At 39.6% G+C, this 21,203-nt stretch overlaps 1 protein-coding gene across 1 annotated transcript in view; it reads left to right on the top strand.

The window, feature by feature from the left end:
• LOC133614281 (zona pellucida-like domain-containing protein 1) overlaps positions 1-19,941 on the top strand; it is a 36,051-nt gene extending 16,110 nt beyond the window's left edge. The window contains exons 4-10 of the mRNA XM_061972128.1: positions 3,428-3,500; positions 12,108-12,205; positions 12,422-12,502; positions 12,637-12,808; positions 12,897-13,002; positions 19,395-19,424; positions 19,571-19,941. Coding sequence (XP_061828112.1) covers positions 3,428-3,500; positions 12,108-12,205; positions 12,422-12,502; positions 12,637-12,808; positions 12,897-13,002; positions 19,395-19,424; positions 19,571-19,746 — 736 coding nt within the window. The 3' untranslated portion in view covers positions 19,747-19,941. The remainder of the gene's footprint in view (positions 1-3,427; positions 3,501-12,107; positions 12,206-12,421; positions 12,503-12,636; positions 12,809-12,896; positions 13,003-19,394; positions 19,425-19,570) is intronic.
• Positions 19,942-21,203: the final 1,262 nt, after the last annotated feature.

Raw genomic sequence — 21,203 nt, 5'->3', positions numbered from 1 at the left:
CTAGTTCTCCAGTCAGCTAAACAGACTCAATAACTCCACGGTGACGTTTTGGTAAATTTACAAAACTGAAACAATACAAAAAGAATGTTATTAATACTAACACAGACACTTGTAAACGTGTTAGCATATTTGCTAATGCTAACGACGCTAGCTTGATTAAAACATTAAAACTGTGGAAGTCGCTTCCTAGCGGTCCCACTGACAGACACTTCACTTCAGGCGTGCAGGTTTTAACAAGGTTTTAATAATAATGTTTCAACAAAAGTTTTCTCTCCAGTAGAACGTGACTTTTCAGTCCCGTCCGTATCCTCTCTCTCCTCCTGCTCCCGGCCGCTTACTGTTAAAGACAACAGATGATTAGATTAACACGTACCACCTGTGAAATCTAATCACCTGCCAGCTGTGTCTCGCCGTCAGCACTGCCACGCCCCTGTCTGATGGTGCTCTGTCCTCAGCACCATGGACAGAGGCTGTGACCTTTGTTCCTGCAGACAGCGCTGGCCACATCTCCCTCCACAAAAACATTAAAAACAACCCTACAGACGTCACACATGGGATGGTTTAGTCAGTAAGAATTGTTTTAGTTGTATTGTAAAACTTACAAACGTTGCTTGGAGTGATGAATAAAGAATCCTTTCGAGCAGAAACACTCTAGAGGAATAGTAGACGAAATGGGATATACTTCTGGTTTAAGGAACAAAACAGGAAGTACATTTTGTAGAGAGTGAAGTCGTCCAAAAGATGGCGCCTTAGCACAAACAACAACGCACATTTTTAGGGGTGTCTGTCGGTGTTTTATGAAAACTATTTGTTGAATGGTAAAATCCATGAATTAGCCGCACCGTTTTATAAGCCGCAGGGCTCAAAGCCAAGGAAAAACGCAAAGGTTAATAGGCCGGATAACACGGTAATCTGCATTGATTGTGATTAATCATATGTGTTATCAAATTTGATGTATGTCAATATGTACTAAGCTTGCTGAACAAGACATCCAAAATTAGCTTTGTGTCATAGGTGACTAAGAACATTTGTGTAATCTAATAACGAGGGCTGTCAAAAAATAAAGAATTAACTCATGTGATTAATCTAAAAAAAATATTGCATTAATCACGTATACAGAAAATGCAGATTAACTGCATAACTTAATGGATTCCAACAATAAAAGTGCATTAGTGACCAAGTATTGGGGTCTTTTTCAATGTAATTGAAATTGTTAAGTTAATTGAAATCAAGCAAGCAAGTTAATGCTACTAGAAATACTTGTGATTAATCATGATTAATCCAATTTAAAAAGTGGGATTGAATGTTTTTTTTAAATGTTTCGTTTGACAGCATTACTAATAACATCCCGATAATAATAAATTCATTTTATTACATTTTTTAATTTTATTTTTTTTAATTTTTATTGTATTTTTTTATTTTATTTAAAATTTTTTTTCATTTAATTTTTACAATTTGCCGAGGGTCAATAAAAAATGAGCGGCGGGGTGAAATCGGGCCCCCAGGACGCACTTACCGGTATTTAATTTCCCAGAATGCTTTACTTTACCCCAATTTTGTTCCTTTTCAAATGAAAAAAATAATACAAGCTATTTAAAATGGAGGACATTTTTGTTTAATTTTGTAAAAAGCCAAAACCTTTGTTAATGATAAAACATGATAAATCATTAGAGATGTCCGGTAATATCGGACTGCCGATATTATCGGCCGATAAATGCTGTAAAATGTAATAGCGGAAATTATCGGTTTCAAAAAGTAAAATTTATGACTTTTTAAAACGCTGCTGTGTACACGGACGTAGGGAGAAGTACAGAGCGCCAATAAACCTTGAAGGCACTGCCTTTGCGTGCCGGCCCAATCACATATCTACGACTTTTCACACACACAAGTGAATGCAAAGCATACTTGGTCAACAGCCATACAGGTCACACTGAGGGTGGCCGTATAAACAACTTTAACACTGTTACAAATATGCGCCACACTGTGAACCCACACCAAACAAGAATGACAAACACATTTCGGGAGAACATCCGCACCGTAACACAACATAAACACAACAGAACAAATACCCAGAACCCCTTGCAGGCACTAACTCTTCTGGGATGTTACAATATGCTGTTTTGAGGCATGTTAAAAAAAAATAACGCACTTTGTGACTTCAATAATAAATATGGCAGTGCCATGTTGGCATTTTTTTTTCCATAACTTGAGTTGATTTATTTTTGAAAACCTTGTTACATTGTTTAATGCATCCAGCGTGGCATCACAACAAAATTAGGCATAATAATGTGTTAATTCCACGACTGTATATATCGGTATCGGTTGATATCGGAATCGGTAATTAAGAGTTGGACAATATCGGAATATCGGATATCGGCAAAAAAGCCATTATCGGACATCTCTATAAATTATTCCCTTCACTATAAGAAATTTCTCTGACTTAAACTGGATTTCATTCCACTTCCTGTTATTCAAATTCAAATTCAACATCCTGTAGGGTGCAGCCAATTGAAATAAAGTTCCAATTCTTCAAATTGAATTGAAATTCCAAATTCCAAATGTTGCATAAGCCTGATCTGTATTACACACAAGTAGTTGGCTGGCATGTCTTTCATTAAAGAATTTTGCCCACAACACATAGGGGGCGCCACGAGTCTCATGTACCGTCATTACAGTTATTTAAGTGTTCCAACTTGGGAAATTACATTTTAGGGAAACCTATTTTTGATATCAGCATGAGAAAAGCTGATTTGCACTAAATTTAGTTCCACTTCCTGTTCTTCGAATTCAAATTCAACATCCTGTAGGGTGCAGCCAAGTCAAATAAAGTTCCAATTTTTCAAATTAATTAAATTGAAATTCAAAATTCAAAATGTTGCATGAGCCTGATCTGTATTACACACACGTAGTCGGCTGGCATGTCTTTCATTAAAGAATTTTGCCCACAACACATAGGGGGCGCCACGAGTCTCATGTACCGTCATTACAGTTATTTAACCTCTAAAGGCCTTAGTGGCCACATGCGTGGACAGCACCTTTTAGCTCTTATTTCCAAAATTGTGTACGCTACTGAATTGGGGTCTTATGCCGACATATGGACACTTATACTGCCATCTGGTGGTGTCAGAAGAGTATATACACATATATAAAAAGTGTAAAAATAAAAATTAGCATGTCACTACACATGAAGTACACGTTTGTGTACTTATGGACTAAGTACATCATATTAAAAGATGATTTTTAGTTTTTATTCTAATTAGGGTCCAATAAGCCCAAATAGCAAAGACAAATAAAAATGCATGTAAACAAAGTGTGGCAAATACAGATAAGTTGCACGTCCAAGTTGAGGTATGACAACCATTTCCAAAGCCTAGAATACAAAGATTGTTTTGAAAATTCTGATGCCTATTGTGTTGTGTCCTTTCAGCTCGTCCGTCGCCATATCTGTCAAGGACAGCAACGGCACGTTTGTAAGCACATTGAGTCTCATGCTGTACAATGTGAGTGAGTACACGGGTCAACGCAAACATTTACACTTAAAGTGCAAAAGCCAAACGCAGTGAAGTTGGCACGTTGTGTAAATCGTAAATAAATACAGAATACAATGATTTGCAAATCCTTTTCAACTTACATTCAATTGAATAGACTGCAAAAATAAGATATTTAAAGGTTCGAACTGAGAAACGTAATTTTTCTGGGTGTTGTTGATAAATGGCTTTCACTTTGCATAGTAGAGTTTTAACTTCCCGCGACCCCAAAGGGAATATGCGGTAGAAAATGGATGGATGGATGGAGTTTTAACTTGCACTTACAGATGTAGCGACCAATTGTAGTTACTGACAGTGGTTTTCTGAAGTGGTCCTGAGCCCATGTGGTGATATCTAGCTCTCCAGTCAGCTAAACAGACTCAATAACTCCACAGTGACGTTTTGGTAAATTTACAAAACATTGTAAATTAGTAATACTAACACAGACACTTTGTAAACGTGTTAGCATATTCGCTAATGCTAACGACGCTAGCTTGATTGCATTAGAATAGCACATACAAATGTGTATATAAACAACCCTACAGACATCACACATGGGATGGTTTAGTCAGTAAGAATTGTTTTAGTTGTATTGTAAAACTTACAAACGTCCACTATAGAGGAATAGTAGACAACATGGGATATAATTCTGGTTCAAGGAACATTACAGGAAGTACATTTTCAACCCGAGGCACCTGCAGTGAGTGAAGTCGTCCAAAAGATGGCGCCATAGCACAAACAACAACACACATTTTTAGGGTGTCTGTCGGTGTTTTATGAGAAGTATTTGTTGAATAGAAAAAAAATGATGGCCGTGAATTAGCCGCACCGTTTTATAAGCCACAGGGTTCAAAGCGGAGGAAAAACAAAGCGGTTTATAGGCCGGATAATACTTGATTGTGATTAATCACATGCGTTATTAAATTTGACGGATGTTAAAAGCTTGCTGAACAAGACATCATAAATGAGCTTTGTGTTATATAGGGTTATCCCGATACCAATATTTTGGTACCAAAATGTATTTCGATACCTTTTCGATACTTTTCTAAATAAAGGGAACCACAAAATATTGCATTATTGGCTTTATTTCAACAAAACAATCTCAGGGTACATTAAACATATGCTTATTATTGCAATCGCAGAACAATTTTGTCCTTAAATAAAATAGTAAACATACAAGACAACTTGTCTTTTAGTAGTAAGTAAACAAACAAAGACTCCTAATTAGTCTGCTGACCTATGCAGTAACATATTGTCTCATTTATCTACTTATTATTTTGTCAATATTATGAAGGACAAGCTGTAAACATTTATTATTAATCCACTTGTGAATTTACTGTTAATATCTGCTTACATGTTCTATCTACACTTTTGTTAAAATGTAATAATCACTTATTCTTCTCTTCTTTGATACTTTACATTAGTTTTGGATGATATCACAAATTTAAGTACTGATACCGATACCAAGTAGTTGCAGGATCATACATTGGTCATACTCAAAGTCCTCATGTGATGTATTTCATGAGTTTATAAACATAATATGATTTTTTTAAAAAGGAAAAAAGATTTTGTGACGATAAAAAATATCGATGTGAATTGATTGATTGAATTGAATTGAATTGAAGTATTTATTTCAAACCTGCACAGTACAACACATTTTTTTTTACATCTTGGCAGAGACATTTGTGCAAGGCTTGAAAAGGGGTTGGATGAAGCAGATGCTTATAATATCCCAACCCCTCTAAATGTAATCACAGTAGTATCGACTAGATACGCTACTGTACTTGGGTATCATTACAGTGGATGTCAGGTGTAGATCCACCAATGGCGTTTGTTTACATTGTGACGCCGGTGAGCAACGGTGTGTAGTGAAGCATGTTTAGCTATTCCTCGTCCTGCAGTGATAATGGTACATGTAAGAAACTCACTTTATTTTTCGCCATGGAGGCGAGGATTAGTGATTTAGAAGTAGCTAAAACACTGACTGCAGATGGATGTTAGCTGCTAGCTAGCTCGCCATGTCTTAAAGGACCTCTTCCTGAGGGCGTTTCAGTGTCATAACTTCACCTTTATCGTTAGTTTTTAGGCCAAAATGCGTCCGTTCTCCCTTTTCTGTCTACACACTGTGTCTGCTTGTAAGTACTACGTGATTGTGCGCTGCCGAACATGCTCCTCTACTCAAAAAACCAGCAATGTCTTGATGTGACGTCATGCGCAGGAAACGGTACTTTTCAAACAGAGCATAGTACCGTTTTTGATTAATTAGTACCGCGATACTACCGTATTTCCTTGAATTAGCGCCGGGGCGGTAATTAATTTAAAACCTCTTCTCACTCCGGCGCTTACCACATACTTGCCAACCCTCCCGGATTTTCCGGGAGACTCCCGAAATTCAGCGCCTCTCCCGAAAACCTCCTGGGACAAATTTTCTCCCGAAAATCTCCCGAAATTCAGGCGGAGCTGGAGGCGACGCCCCCTCCAGGTTTATTGTTAGGCAGTTTCATTAACGTCCTCCCAGCACGGCAACAACACACAACAACAGCAGTCAGGTTTTCGTCTACCGTAAAACAGTTTGTCTGCCTTAAACAGCAATGTTGTGACACTCTTAAACAGGACAATACTGCCATCTACTGTACATGCATATGTGACATTAACATCTAGGGCTTTTAGAGAGTGCAGTGCACAACTGCGCACACAACAAGGAGACGAAGCAGAATGCATCATCAGAGAGGGTGTTCAGCATGGTTAGAAAAATAGTGACAGAGAATAGAACAAGGATAGACAATTCAACCCTTAACTCAACAATGAGCAGATGAGTGTTATGTGTGTGTATATGTGTAAATAAATGAACACTGAAATTCAAGTATTTCTTTTATTTATATATATATATATATATATATATATATATATGTATATATATATATATATATATATATATATATATATAAATATATATATATATATATATATATATATATATATATATATATATAGCTAGAATTCACTGAAAGTCAAGTAGTCAAGTATTTCTTATATATATATGTGTGTATATGTATATATATATATATATATATATATATATGAAATACTTGACTTGGGGAATTCTAGCTGTAAATATACTCCTCCCCTCTTAACCACGCCCCCAACCACCCCCCCGCCACCCCCACCCCACCGTCTCAAGGTTGGCAAGTATGGCTTACCAAAGGCATGCGGTAAATTTAGTGTGATGTAAATTTGAGTGTGATGTAAGGATACCATCATGAAAAGCACGTTTAATTAAAAAAAACGTTATTATGGTCTTACCTTTACTTATAAATGAAGTCCATGCGCCGCTCCTTCTGAACAAAAGCATTGATAACTTGTTTATAGAAGTCTTCCTTATCTTTCTTCAGTTTTAAAAGTCTCTCTGCCTCGATGGAGATCTTCCTTTAATTATTCCCTCCTGCTTCCATTGAAAGTCCAGTTTAGAAAACTGTTGTTGTCACTACTTCTGCAGCCGAGTCGTCGCAAGAATGATCCCTGGGATCACTAGCGCCCTCTACCACCATGAGGCGGGAGTCATTTAATGACTCATATTTGACACACGCAGCGATATTAAAAAAAACATTTTTTCAAAATAAAACGCTTTGAAAGACGCAACTCCAACAACAAAAAGTCAGCTCTCCACCACTACAAACTAACAGAATATTAATAATAAGAATTGCAATTATATAATAACACGATATTGATATTGTTTATTTAAAGCGTATTTTACAATTTGTTTTTCAAAAATTAAGCATTTCAAGCATGTAAATAACAATACTAGAGTAGTATTGGCCACGAGATGAGACTGACAAATGTGTTTAGAACAGGGGTGCTCACACTTTTTCTGCAGGCAAGCTACTTTTCAATTGATCAAGTCGTGGGGATCTACCTCATTCATATATATAATTTATATTTACTTAATTATGAAATATATGTTTTTGTTAACAAGTTAAAAGGTGTTTAATGATAATGCAAGCATGTTTAACACATATAGTTAATATTGTTAAACAATTAAAGGTGTTTAATGATAATACAAGTATGTTTAATACATATAGTTAATATTGTTAACAAGTAAAAGGTGTTTAAAGATAATGAAAGCATGTTTAACACATATAGTTAATATTGATAATAAATTAAAGGTGTTTAATGATAATACAAGCATGTTTAATACATATAGTTAATATTGTTAACAACTTAAATGTGTTTAAAGATAATACAAGCATGTTTAACACATATAGTTAATATTGTTAATAAGTTAAAGGTGTTTAAAGATAATACAAGCATGTTTAACACATATAGTTAATATTGTTAACAAGTTGAAGGTGTTTAAAGATAATACAAGCATGTTTAACACATATAGTTAATATTGTTAATAAGTTAAAGGTGTTTAAAGATAATACAAGCATGTTTAACACATATAGATTCCTTTCTTTCATGAAGACAAGAATATAAGTTGGTGTATTACCTGATTCTGATGACTTGCATTGATAGGAATCAGACAGTGGTGATGATAACGTCCGCATTTTCGAATGGAGGAGAAAAAAAGTCCTCCTTTCTGTCCAATACCACATGAAAGTGGTTGGTTTTTGGCATCTTATTTGTCCAGCTTCCGTACTCCTTTGTATACACTTTACAAGAAATACATTGTCGGCAAACTCCGTAGCTTTCTGAGACTCTTATTTTGTTAGCACAACTGTGCAACTGTGCAGTCGGTCTTTGGAGTTTTGACGACAGGTACGGTGCCAGAGTCTGTTGAAATAAAGTGTTTCTCGCCTTCCAGTCGGTAATTTTAATGAGCTGGCAGCAGCCAGCGTCATCTCAGAAGACCCTCGGGTGCCGTGAATGTCAATCAAGTGACGAAAGTGACGTCATAGTGAAGATTTATGATCGCTCATTTTTAGGACTATTTTTTTAATGCCTGGCTGGTGATCGACTGACACACCCTCCGAGATCGACCGGTAGCTCGCGATCGACGTAATGAGCACCCCTGGTTTAGAAGGTAATAAACTGAGCAGTTCCCTCCTTACTGTTCTTTTTAGTATATTCAATAGCTTGGACCTTAAATCCTACTGAATAGCTCTTTATCTTCTTCCCTTTATGCAATTTTAAATTATTGAAATTAGCCTCCTCCATTTTGGAAAATGATGCCTTGAAAGGTGAAGTGTCACTCGTTACGTGATGAGTTTGACCCGGAGGTAAAACGAGGCATATGCTAATTATTCTGCTAAACAAGTTTGACCTGGCAGTAATTCTAAGCATGCGCTAATTATTTTGCGAAGCGAGTTAGACCCGGCGGTAAAACGAGGCATGCGGATAATATATACCCGGCGGCAATTCAAGGAAATACGGTATACTAGTACCGATATACCTTACAACCCGAGTGTTATTGGTGACTAAGAAAATTAGTGTAATCTAATAATGAGGGCTGTCAAAAATAATGAGTTAACGCCATACTTGCCAACCCTCCCGATTTTCCCGGGAGATTCCCGAATTCCAGTGCCCCTCCCGAAAATCTCCCGGGACAACCATTCTACCGAATTTCTCCCAATTTCCTCCCGGACAACAATATTGGGGGCGTGCCTTAAAGGCACTGACTTTAGCGTCCTCTCTCACCTGAAAAGGAGACTATTATATATGTCTCCGTTATCCATAGGTTTATCTATAATCCATAAAGTAGGCCGGCACGTTAATACACTGACACACAACATCCGGATTCCCATCATGCATTGCTTCAAAACTACGACAAGTACAAACCCTGTTTCCATATGAGTTGGGAAATTGTGTTAGATGTAAATATAAACGGAATACAATGATTTGCAAATCATTTTCAACCCATATTCAATTGAATGCACTACAAAGACAAGATATTTGATGTTCAAACTCATAAACTTTATTTTTTTTTTTGCAAATAATAATTAACTTAGAATTTCATGGCTGCAACACGTGCCAAAGTAGTTGGGAAAGGGCATGTTCACCACTGTTACATGGCCTTTCCTTTTAACAATACTCAGTAAACGTTTGGGAACTGAGGAGACACATTTTTTAAGCTTCTCAGGTGGAATTCTTTCCCATTCTTGCTTGATGTACAGCTTAAGTTGTTCAACAGTCCGGGCGTCTCCGTTGTGGTATTTTAGGCTTCATAATGCGCCACACATTTTCAATGGGAGACAGGTCTGGACTACAGGCAGGCCAGTCTAGTACCCGCACTCTTTTACTATGAAGCCACGTTGATGTAACACGTGGCTTGGCATTGTCTTGCTGAAATAAGCAGGGGCGTCCATGGTAACGTTGCTTGGATGGCAACATATGTTGCTCCAAAACCTGTATGTACCTTTCAGCATTAATTGCGCCTTCACAGATCTTTAAGTTACCCATGTCTTGGGCACTAATACACCCCCATACCATCACAGATGCTGGCTTTTACACTTTGCGCCTATAACAATCCGGATGGTTCTTTTCCTCTTTGGTCCGGAGGACACGACGTCCACAGTTTCCAAAAACAATTTGAAATGTGGACTCGTCAGATCACAGAATACTTTTCCACTTTGTATCAGTCCGTTTTAGATGAGCTCAGGCCCAGCGAAGCCGACGGCGTTTCTGGGTGTTGTTGATAAACGGTTTTTGCCTTGCATAGGAGAGTTTTAACTTGCACTTACAGATGTAGCGACCAACTGTAGTTACTGACAGTCAGTTTCTGAAGTGTTCCTGAGCCCATGTGGTGATATCCTTTACACACTGATGTCGCTTGTTGATGTAGTACAGCCTGAGGGATCGAAGGTCACGGGCTTAGCTGCTTACGTGGAGTGATTTCTCCTGATTCTCTGAACCCTTTGATGATATTACGGACCGTAAATAGTGAAATCCCTAAATTCCTTGCAATAGCTGGTTGAGAAAGTTTTTTTTTAAACTGTTCAACAATTTTCTCACGCATTTGTTGACAAAGTGGTGACCCTCGCTCCATCCTTGTTTGTGAATAACTGAGCATTTCATGGAATCTACTTTTATACCCAATCATGGCACCCACCTGTTCCCAATTTGCCTGTTCACCTGTGGGATGTTCCAAATAAGTGTTTGATGAGCATTCCTCAACTTTATCAGTATTTATTGCCACCTTTCCTAACTTCTTTGGCACGTGTTGCTGGCATAAAATTCTAAAGTTAATGATTATTTGCAAAAAAAAAAGAAGTTTATCAGTTTGAACATCAAATATGTTGTCTTTGTAGCATATTCAACTGAATATGGGTTGAAAATGATTTGCAAATCATTGTATTCCGTTTATATTTACATCTAACACAATTTCCCAACTCAAATGGAAACAGGGTTTGTACTTGAAAATATATACACTCCCCGCTAAACCCCCCTCAACAACCCCTTCCCCTATCTCCCAAATTCGGAGGTCTCAAGGTTGGCAAGTATGGTTAACGCATGCGATTAATCTAAAAAAATATTGCACTAATCACGTATATATGCAGATTAACTTATTTTGGTCTTTCACCTTCAATGGATTCTAACAATAAAAATGCATTAGTGACCAAGTATTGGGGCCTTTTTCAACTTATTTCAAATTGTTAAGATAATTATAATCATGCAAGCGAGTTAATGCTACTATAAATACTTGGTGATTAATCCTGATTAATCCAATTCAAAAAGTGTGATTAAATCCATCAATTTATCCATCTTCTTCCGCTTATCCGAGGTCGGGTCGCGGGGTCAGCAGCCTAAGCAGGGACGCCCAGACTTCCCTCTCCCCAGCCACTTTGTCCAGCTCTTCCCGAGGGATCCCGAGGCGTTCCCAGGCCACCCGGGAGACATAGTCTACCCAACGTGTCCTGGGTCTTCCCCGTGGCCTCCTACCGGTCGGACGTGCCCTAGGGAGGTGTTCGGGTGGCATCCTGACCAAATGCCCGAACCACCTCCTCTGGCTCCTCTCCATGTGGAGGAGCAGCGACTTTACTTTGAGCTCCTCCCGGATGGCAGAGCTTCTCACCCTATCTCTAAGGGAGAACAAGCTCAGTTTGGCCACTTGTACCCGTGGTCTTGTCCTTTCGGTCATAACCCAAAGCTCATGACCATAGGTGAGGATGAGAACGTAGATCGACCGGTAAATTGAGAGCTTTGCCTTCCGGCTCAGCTCCTTCTTCACCACAACGGATCGATACAGCGTCCGCATTACTGAAGTGATCCACTCTTCCCTCACTCGTGAACAAGACTCCCAGGTACTTGAACTCCTCCAATTGGGGCAAGATCTCCTCCCCAACCCGGAGATGGCACTCCACCCTTTTCCGGGCGAGAACCATGGACTCTGACTTGGAGGTGCTGATAGTGATTCAATATTTTTTTTAAATGTTTAGTTTGACAGCATTACTAATAACATCTCGATAATAATAAATTCATTACATTTTTACAATCTGCCGAGGGACATTAAAAAATATGCGGTGGGCCGTAATTGGACCCTGGGCCCACTTTGGACACCAGTGATCTAAATCTCTGTATGAATGACACAGAGTTGAATATGTATAATGATGAATCATGAAATGTATTCTGTGTTTTGTACAGGATTCAACATACAACCAAATGCTTGCTATCCCCATGGCGGGCCTCTCTCTGAAAACCAGAGTGTTTGCTGCAGTGAAGGCCACAAACCTGGACAAACGGTAACCGTAGCGCAGTTGTTTTTTTGCCGACCCACGGACGTGACGCGATTGAAAATATCTCAACGACCGCCCTTCTATAGCTACCCTGCATTAACGGCGGCCATTATGATATTATACGACACCGAGGCGCCAGACCGTGACAGAGAAAGACCCACCTGTGCTCTGTAGTTTGATGTCTATCTTTTGTCCCGATCTCACAGTTTTGTCCTCCTATAGTTGGAACATCTTGATGGACTACTGTTACACAACCCCCTCAGGGAATCCTAATGATGAACTCCGCTACGACCTTTTCCTGGGGTAATCCAGCGTCTTTCTCCTGACGATAAAGGCTGGATAAAACCACAAAAGGGCCGCTATTACCCATTCAGTCAATGCAACAGTGTCTTCTGAACATGTGCAGGTCATATCAGTGGTTTCTCCCTTCCACACAGCTGCTACAAAGACCCGCAGACTACCGTTTTCGAGAATGGGAAGAGCCAAATGGGCCGCTTCTCCTTTGAGGTGTTCCGTTTCGTGAAGCACAGACACCAGAAGATGTCCACGGTGTTCCTGCACTGCGTCACCAAGCTTTGCAAGACGGACGACTGCATCATGCTCATGCCGGTATACCTTCAAAGCTGAGCCGTGTCACTCAAAGTGTCCTATGGTCCGGTCTCGAGACTGCAAAGTTGTCCGACTGTTTGTTTGGCAGATCTGTGGGCGGCGCCGTAGGCGGGATGAAGGGGCGAGCAGCGGTTCCTCCCCGGCTGCGAGTGGGAACGCCATCATTAGCGCCGGACCCATTATTACCAGGAGTGGTATGAAGTAACTTTTCTTCTTGTTTTGGTCAAAAGCCAATCATATTGTTCCACTTTTCGATTGGGTACTAGCTGCAGTGGCACAGTACAAAAACGAGAGAGGAGCTACGCACATGGATGGTTGAATCGCCATTTCTGCCGTTTTTTTCCGGACTATAAAAACCTTTCTTTTTCTCAAACTCGACAGTGCGCCTTATTACCTAATAAAGCATGGCCGGAATAATTCTAGTTTTGCTTACCAACTTCGAAGCTATTTTATTTGGTACATGGTGTAACGATAAGTGTAAATGGTAAATGGGTTATACTTGTATAGCGCTTTTCTACCTTCAAGGTACTCAAAGCGCTTTGACACTATTTCCACATTCACCCATTCACACACACATTCACACACTGATTGTGGGAGCTGCCATGCAAAGCCCTAACCACGACCCATCAGGAGCAAGGGTGAAGTGTCTTGCTCAAGGACACAACGGACGTGACGAAGGGTTGTAGAAGTTGGGGATCGAACCACAAACCCTCAGGTTGCTGGCACAGCCACTCTCCCAACCGCGCCCCGCCGTCCCCCGTGTGACAAGTCGATGGCAGTCAAACATAAGAGATACGTCTACACTGCAATATGATGGCAGTCACACATAAGAGATACGTGTAGACTGCAATATGACCCATGTAAACAACGTGACGAGGTTGGAGGAGGTGGGGATCGAACCACAAACCCTCAGGTTGCTGGCACAGCCACTCTCCCAACCATGCCACGCCATCCCCCATGTGAAAAGTAGATGGCAGTCAAACATAAGAGATACGTCTAGACTACAATATGACTCAAGTAAACAACACCAAAATGTTATATGTTCCATTGAAAATATAGAACATTACACACGGAATTCAAAAATCTATCAAAATGTTTTAGTACGACTTTGGTAAGCTATGAAGCCGTACCGCTTAATGGATTGTACTGTGCTTCAACATAGGAGTATTATTATGGTGTGTGTATAAGGTAAGACATATTATCTAGCGATTTGTTTCGCAATATTATGCAAAATCAACTTTTCTTACCTTCTGGTACCTGCTGATCTGTATTTGGGATCTGCATAAGTCGTGAAAATTTCAATAAGCATCTTCGTTTTCTCTATCTTCTTTTTACCCATAAAAAGAAGATATTGCCATTTCTAATATAAAGTAGTGTAAAGTTCTTACTTATATCTGTCAGTAAACTCGCCATGAAAGCGCTAAAACATACCGGTGTAGTGAGTTTACATTATTCACCCAAGGAACTTAAGTTATTAGAGAGTTCTGGTCGGACGATTTTTTAACGGGACACATTTCCGGCGTTGTTGCTCCGTTATTGATTGAAGTAAAGTCTGAATGTCATTCAAACAGTTAGCTCCATCTTTTGACACTTCTTCCACACCCGTCCTTGCACGCTACACCGCTACAACAAAGATGACGGGGAGAAGACGCTGTCGAAGGTGAGCCACGTAAATAGGACCCGTCCACAAAACGGCACGTCAGAAAGCGTCTTGAAGATGATCTGTAAAACATCACCTATGCAACATTTTGACCAAAGAACTACCATTACATGTTATGTAGACCACAAGGAAGTGTTTTACATTTCGAACAAAAAATAAATAAAATGACACCTATAATGTGCCTTTTGTATGAAAATAGACCTGACTAGACCCGCTCATCGGCAGTGCGCCTTATATTCCGGTGCGCCCTATGGTCTGGAAAATATGGTACACAGGACTACACAATTCTCATTCTATTTATATTGCTTGTATTCAGTCACATGACGTTTTCTGACGCGTTCACTTTCAGTGGACAACGTGGTGGTCAACTTAACAAACATGGCTCCTGTGTGTGAACTAGATTTGTCGATTGATCTCATGGATTATCTGTCGGTAGCGTTCCCAGAAATTTCGAACTAGCTAGTGCCCCAGATGTCAATCTACAAGACTTGAAAAAGCATGGAGGTCTACAACTTCTATGTGTGTGGCTGGGTTAAGAAAATTGGTATCAAGACTCGGGTCTTTGCTCGAGTAAAACTGCATTTCATGATTTAACTTTGCGTCTTGCAAATATGCGTCCTTGTAGACAAACTGCGAGTGGCACTCGACAACCTTGATTCACTGTTTTTCATTGGTATGAATGAACTTTTCTTCTTGTTTTGGTCAAAAGCCAATCATATTGTTCCACTTTTTTGGCACCCTCTCATTGGGTCCTAACTACAGTGGCACAGTACAAAAACGAGAGAGGAGCTACGCACATTGATGGTTGTTGATAGTTCAACATAGAATCGCCAATTCTACACAGGACTACAAAATTCTTATTCTATTTCTATTGCTTGTATTCAGTCATGTGACGCTTTCTGACACGTTTACTTCCAGTGGACAAAGTGGTGATCAACTAAACAAACACGGCGACCGTGTGTGAACTATCAGAGTATGCAGTCGGCCTAGAACTTACCGCTAAAAGCAGATAGGAGGAAAAAAAAATCCAACAAAGCAATGGAATCGATCCCTATACTTTATCAAAAAAAGATTTGTCAATAGATCTCAAGGTTTGTCTGTCGGTAGCGTTCCCAGAAATGTCCAACTATCTGGTGCCCCAGATGTCAATCTACAGGACTTGAAAAAGCATTGAGGTCTACAACTTCTATGTGTGAGGCTGGGTCAAGGAAATGTGTATAAAGACTATATCGTTTTTGCTCGGGCAAAACTGCATTTCATGATTTAACTTTGCGTCTTGCAAAGATGCGTCCTTGTAGACAAACTGCGAGTGACACTCGATGACCTTGATTCACTGTTTTTCATTAGTATGAAGTAACTTTTCTTCTTGTTTTGGTCAAAAGCCAATCATATTGTTCCACATTTTTGGCACCATCTCATTGGGTCCTAACTGCAGTGGCACAGTACAAAAACGAGAGAGGAGCTACGCACATTGATGGTTGTTGATAGTTCAACACAGAATCGCCAATTCTACACAGGACTACAATATTTTTATTCTATTTCTATTGCTTGTATTCAGTCACATGACGCTTTCTGACACGTTTACTTCCAGTGGAAAAAGTGGTGGTCAACTAAACAAACACGGCTACCGCGTGTAAACTATCAGAATACGCAATGGGCCTAGAACTTACCGCTAAAAGCAGATAGGAGAAAGAAAAATCTAACAAAGCAATGGAATTGATCCCTATACTTTATCAAAAAAAGATTTGTCGATTGATGTCACGGTTTGTCTGTCAGTAGCGTTCCCAGAAATGTCCAACTATCTGGTGCCCCAGATGTCAATCTACAAGACTTGAAAAAGCATGGAGGTCTACAACTTCTATGTGTGTGGCTAAGTTAAGAAAATTGGTATCAGGACTCTCCCGGATAAATCGTTTTTGCTCGGGTAAAACTGTATTTCATGATTTAACTTTGCGTCTTGCAAATATGCGTCCTCGTAGACAAACTGCGAGTAGCACTCGACAACCTTGATTCACTATTTTTCATTGGTATGAATGAACTTTTCTTCTTGTTTTGGTCAAAAGCCAATCATATTGTTCCACATTTATGGCACAATCTCATTGGGTCCTAACTACAGTGGCACAGTACAAAAACGAGAGAGGAGCTACGCACATTGATGGTTGTTGATAGTTCAACACAGAATCGCCAATTCTACACAGGACTACACAATTCCTATTCTATTGCTTGTATTCAGTCACGTGACGCTTTCTGACAGATTTACTTCCAGTGGACAAAGTGGTGGTCAACTAAACAAACACGGCTACTGTGTGTTAACTATCAGAGTACGCAAGGGGCCTAGAACTTACCGCTAAAAGCAGATAGGGGAAAGAAAAATCGAACAAAGCAATGGAATTGATCCCTATACTTTATCAAAAAAAGATTTGTCGATTGATCTCACGGTTTGTCTGTCGGTAGCGTTCCCAGAAAAGTCCAACTATCTGGTGCCCCAGATGTCAATCTACAAGACTTGAAAAAGCATTGAGGTCTACAACTTCTATGTGTGTGGCTGGGTCAAGGAAATTGGTATCAAAACTCTCCCGGATAAATAGTTTTTGCTCTGGGGAAAATTGTTGTGGGCTCAAAAAACAACAAGAATCCAAATGCAGATCCGTAACAAATCTCTATTTAATAACAAAAAATCACTGGAGAAAATAAAACAGTTGTAACGAAAGATTAGCTTCAGGAAAACCGGGTCAAAAGTCTGTCCTCCACCAGAGGAAACACAAAAAACAGTAATTACAAAAGGTTCAGGGCAAAAGTCAAAGTTAGTGAGCTCAGGGCTAGATTCTACCGCAGGCAACGGACAAACTGGCACCAGCTGAGAGGGGATCCAGGGTTTAAGTCTGGTGGTTGATTAGCAACAGGTGGGCTCGGATGACTGGCAGCACACCTGGAACTAACGACAGGGTAGGAGACTTACAGACACAAGAGGGGAAGGGCGTAGAAAAACAAGAGGGAAAAAAGCAGGAAAACTGCCCTCATGACAAAAATTGCGATTCATGATTTAACTTTGCGTCTTGCAAATATACGTCCTTGTAGACAAACTGCGAGTAGCACTCGACAACCTTGGTTCACTGTTTTTTATTGGTATGAATTAATTTTTCTTCTTGTTTTGGTCAAAAACCAATCATACTGTTCCACTTTTTGGCACCATCTCATTGGGTCCTAATTGCAGTGGCACAGTACAAAAACGAGAGAGGAGCTACGCACATTGATGGTTGTTGATAGTTCAACACAGAATCGTCAATTCTACACAAGACTAAAACATTCTTATACTATTTCTCATTGCTTGTATTCAGTCACGTGACGCTTTCTGACACGTTTACTTCCACTGGACAAAGTGGTGGTCAACTAAACAAACACGGCTACCGCGTGTAAACTATCAGAATACGCAAGGGGCCTAGAACTTACCGCTAAAAGCAGATAGGAGAAAGAAAAATCTAACAAAGCAATGGAATTGATCCCTATACTTTATCAAAAAAAATATTTGTCGATTGATGTCACGGTTTGTCTGTCGGTAGCGTTCCCAGAAATGTCCAACTATCTGGTGCCCCAGATGTCAATCTACAAGACTTGAAAAAGCATGGAGGTCTACAACTTCTATGTGTGTGACTGGGTCAAGGAAATTGGTATCAAAACTCTCCCGGATAAATAGTTTTTGCTCTGGGGAAAATTGTTGTGAGCTCAAAAAACAATAAGAATCCAAATGCAGATCCGTAACAAATCTCTATTTAATAACAAAAATCACTGGAGAAAATAAATCAGTTGTAACCAAAGATCAGCTCCAGGAAAACCGGGTCAAAAGTCTGTCCTCCACCAGAGGAAATACAAAAAACAGGAATTACAAAAGGTTCAGGGCAAAGATCAGAGTTAGTGAGCTCAGGGCTAGATTCTACCGCAGGCAACGGACGAACTGGCACCGGCTGAGTGCAGATCCAGGGTTTAAGTCTAGTGGTTGATTAGCAACAGGTGGGCTCGGATGACTGGCAGCACACCTGGAACTAACGACAGGGTAGAAGATTTACAGACACAAGAGGGGAAGGGCGTAGGAAAACAAGAGGGAAAATAGCAGGAAAACTGCCCTCATGACAAAAATTGCGTTTCATGATTTAACTTTGCGTCTTGCAAATATGCGTCCTTGTAGACAAACTGCGAGTGGCACCCCACAACCTTGATTCACTGTTTTTCATTAGTATGAAGTAACTTCTCTTCTTGTTTTGGTCAAAAGCCAATCATATTGTTCCACATTTTTGGCACCATCTCATTGGGTCTTAACTGCAGTGGCACAGTACAAATACGAGAGAGGAGCTACGCACATTGATGGTTGTTGATAGTTCAACACAAAATCGCCAATTCTACACAGGACTACTATATTTTTATTCTATTTCTATTGCTTGTATTCAGTCACGTGACGCTTTCTGACACGTTTATTTCCAGTGGACAACGTGGTGGTCAACTAAACAAACACGGCTACTGTGTGTGAACTATCAGAGTACGCAAGGGGCTTAGAACTTACCGCTAAAACTAGATAGGAGGAAGACAAATCTAAAAAAGCAATGGAATCGATCTCTATACAAAATATTCCCAGAAATGTCGAACTCTCTGGTGCCCCAGATGTCAATCTACATTTATCATATTATTTTATCGTTTTTTTGTTTGTTTTTACAAAAATGTGCATTTTTTCCATTGGTTCAGGCAGTGTTTAAATACGGATTTGCCTATTAGTATTGGTTAAAATCTACACGATATCCATCCCTAATCATATGTGACCCAACTTACACTATTTTGTACAAATTGTACAATCAATGAGGCATAACAATGAAGATGATCAATTGCACATTGATAACAAAGAAGCAAGAGAATGGCTAAATGTTTCATTTCTTTCAGATGACACTCCTGTCAACAACTCTCAACTTGGTAAGTCAATTTATGCAATGTCACAAAATCCCAAAAAATATTGACAATTTCTCAGGGTTGGTGGTAATGATGATACAAAATATGATGATATACGTTAGGTGGAGTATTTTAAGTTTCTGCTGTTCTACATATCCCCCGTCCCACAGCATCAGGTGACCCCTCCCAGGTGATGAACCCAGTGACCACTTCGCTGATCTCAGGCGTGGTCATCCTAGGCGGGCTCAGCGTTGGCTTCGTCCTGCTGTCGCTCCACCTCCTGCAGAAGTCCCGCCTCCCCTCGGGCCCAGCAGCCTCAGGAGCTTGGAACCCTGGTTTTAAATGAATAAGTTAAATTATCAACATATCTTAGGGATTTGTACACACGCGATGAAATATGTGTCATATTGTTCCATGTGTCATCCGCTAAAGAGTTAGACTCACAGTAAATAACAGTTCTATAAGTGAGATAGATAGTTTAAGACAATTTTTTTTTTATAGAAAGAAGTCAGAAAAAATAAGACAACATTGCTTGTTTGGATGGGTGCATTCAAGTATAGCGATACCATATTGATTCATGAAATAAACAATGTGGCAGAAGCTTCTAAATACAAACTTTGCTGCAGTGCAGTGATTGTAGAACTATATTTAAGATGAGATTATGTTTTAGACTTTTAAATTTGTAGATTTTTTTTTTTATCCCAATAACACATTTGATTACAGTTGAATTGTAATACATGTTTTTTGAGCAAATAATACAAATAAAATACAAATACAATAAAATAGTGAAAAGCTTTTTTTTACTTAAGTTTTCCAGTGAATATCACAACGTTAATTAAATAAAATCATAATACCTACTTTAAAAAAAAAAAAGTATATATATATATATATATATATATATATATATATATATATATATATATATATATAGTCAGGTTCAAACACTGATTACATCTATTAAACAAGACAAGAAGCAAGGAATCAAACAGACAGAATTAAATTTGACTCAGTGAGGAGAAACGCGTACATCTGTACCCTTGTACAGTGACACTACGCTCTGCCGAAAGATTGTACGCCTCCTCTTTTATTTGGACGTTCCCTGATTACATGGCAACAGCTGTTTCTAAAGGGACGGGGGTCGTAAACAGCCATCACCTTTGATTACAAAACAGTTCAAAGAAAAGATTGGTTCAAAGAAAAGGTCGTAAATGAGTTCAAAGAAGAGGATGTAAAACAGTTCAAAGAAGAGGTGCCTGGAACTTTGGCAGATTCTGCTTTCTCTCCGTTTTCTAGTTCTCGGGTCAAAACAAAATTTTTCTGTGGATTACAATACATGAAACAGAACACCTTCATGTTGCTTCCCATCCTACACAGTGGAGTTTTACAAGCCTTCTTCCTGGTAGGTTTAAAGACAGCTTTTGTCTTCTCGCCGGGAACTCATGGCAACACAAAGTTACAATTATATATATATATATATATATATATATATATATATAGCTCTCAATTTACTGGTCGATCTGCGTTCCCATCCTCACCTATGGTCATGAGCTTTGGGTTATGACCGAAAGGACAAGATCACGGGTACAAGCGGCCGAAATGAGTTTCCTCCGCCGGGTGGCGGGGCTCTCCCTTAGAGATAGGGTGAGAAGCTCTGCCATCCGGGAGGAACTCAAAGTAAAGCCGCTGCTCCTCCACATCGAGAGGAGCCAGATGAGGTGGTTCGGGCATCTGGTCAGGATGCCACCCGAACGACTCCCTAGGGAGGTGTTTAGGGCACGTCCGACCGGTAGGAGGCCACGGGGA

This window comes from Nerophis lumbriciformis, linkage group LG17 (assembly GCF_033978685.3).
Source record: "Nerophis lumbriciformis linkage group LG17, RoL_Nlum_v2.1, whole genome shotgun sequence".
Classification (NCBI taxonomy): Eukaryota; Metazoa; Chordata; class Actinopteri; order Syngnathiformes; family Syngnathidae; genus Nerophis; species Nerophis lumbriciformis.
Note: the sequence above shows the minus strand (reverse complement) of the source record. Positions and strands in the feature narration are given on the sequence as shown.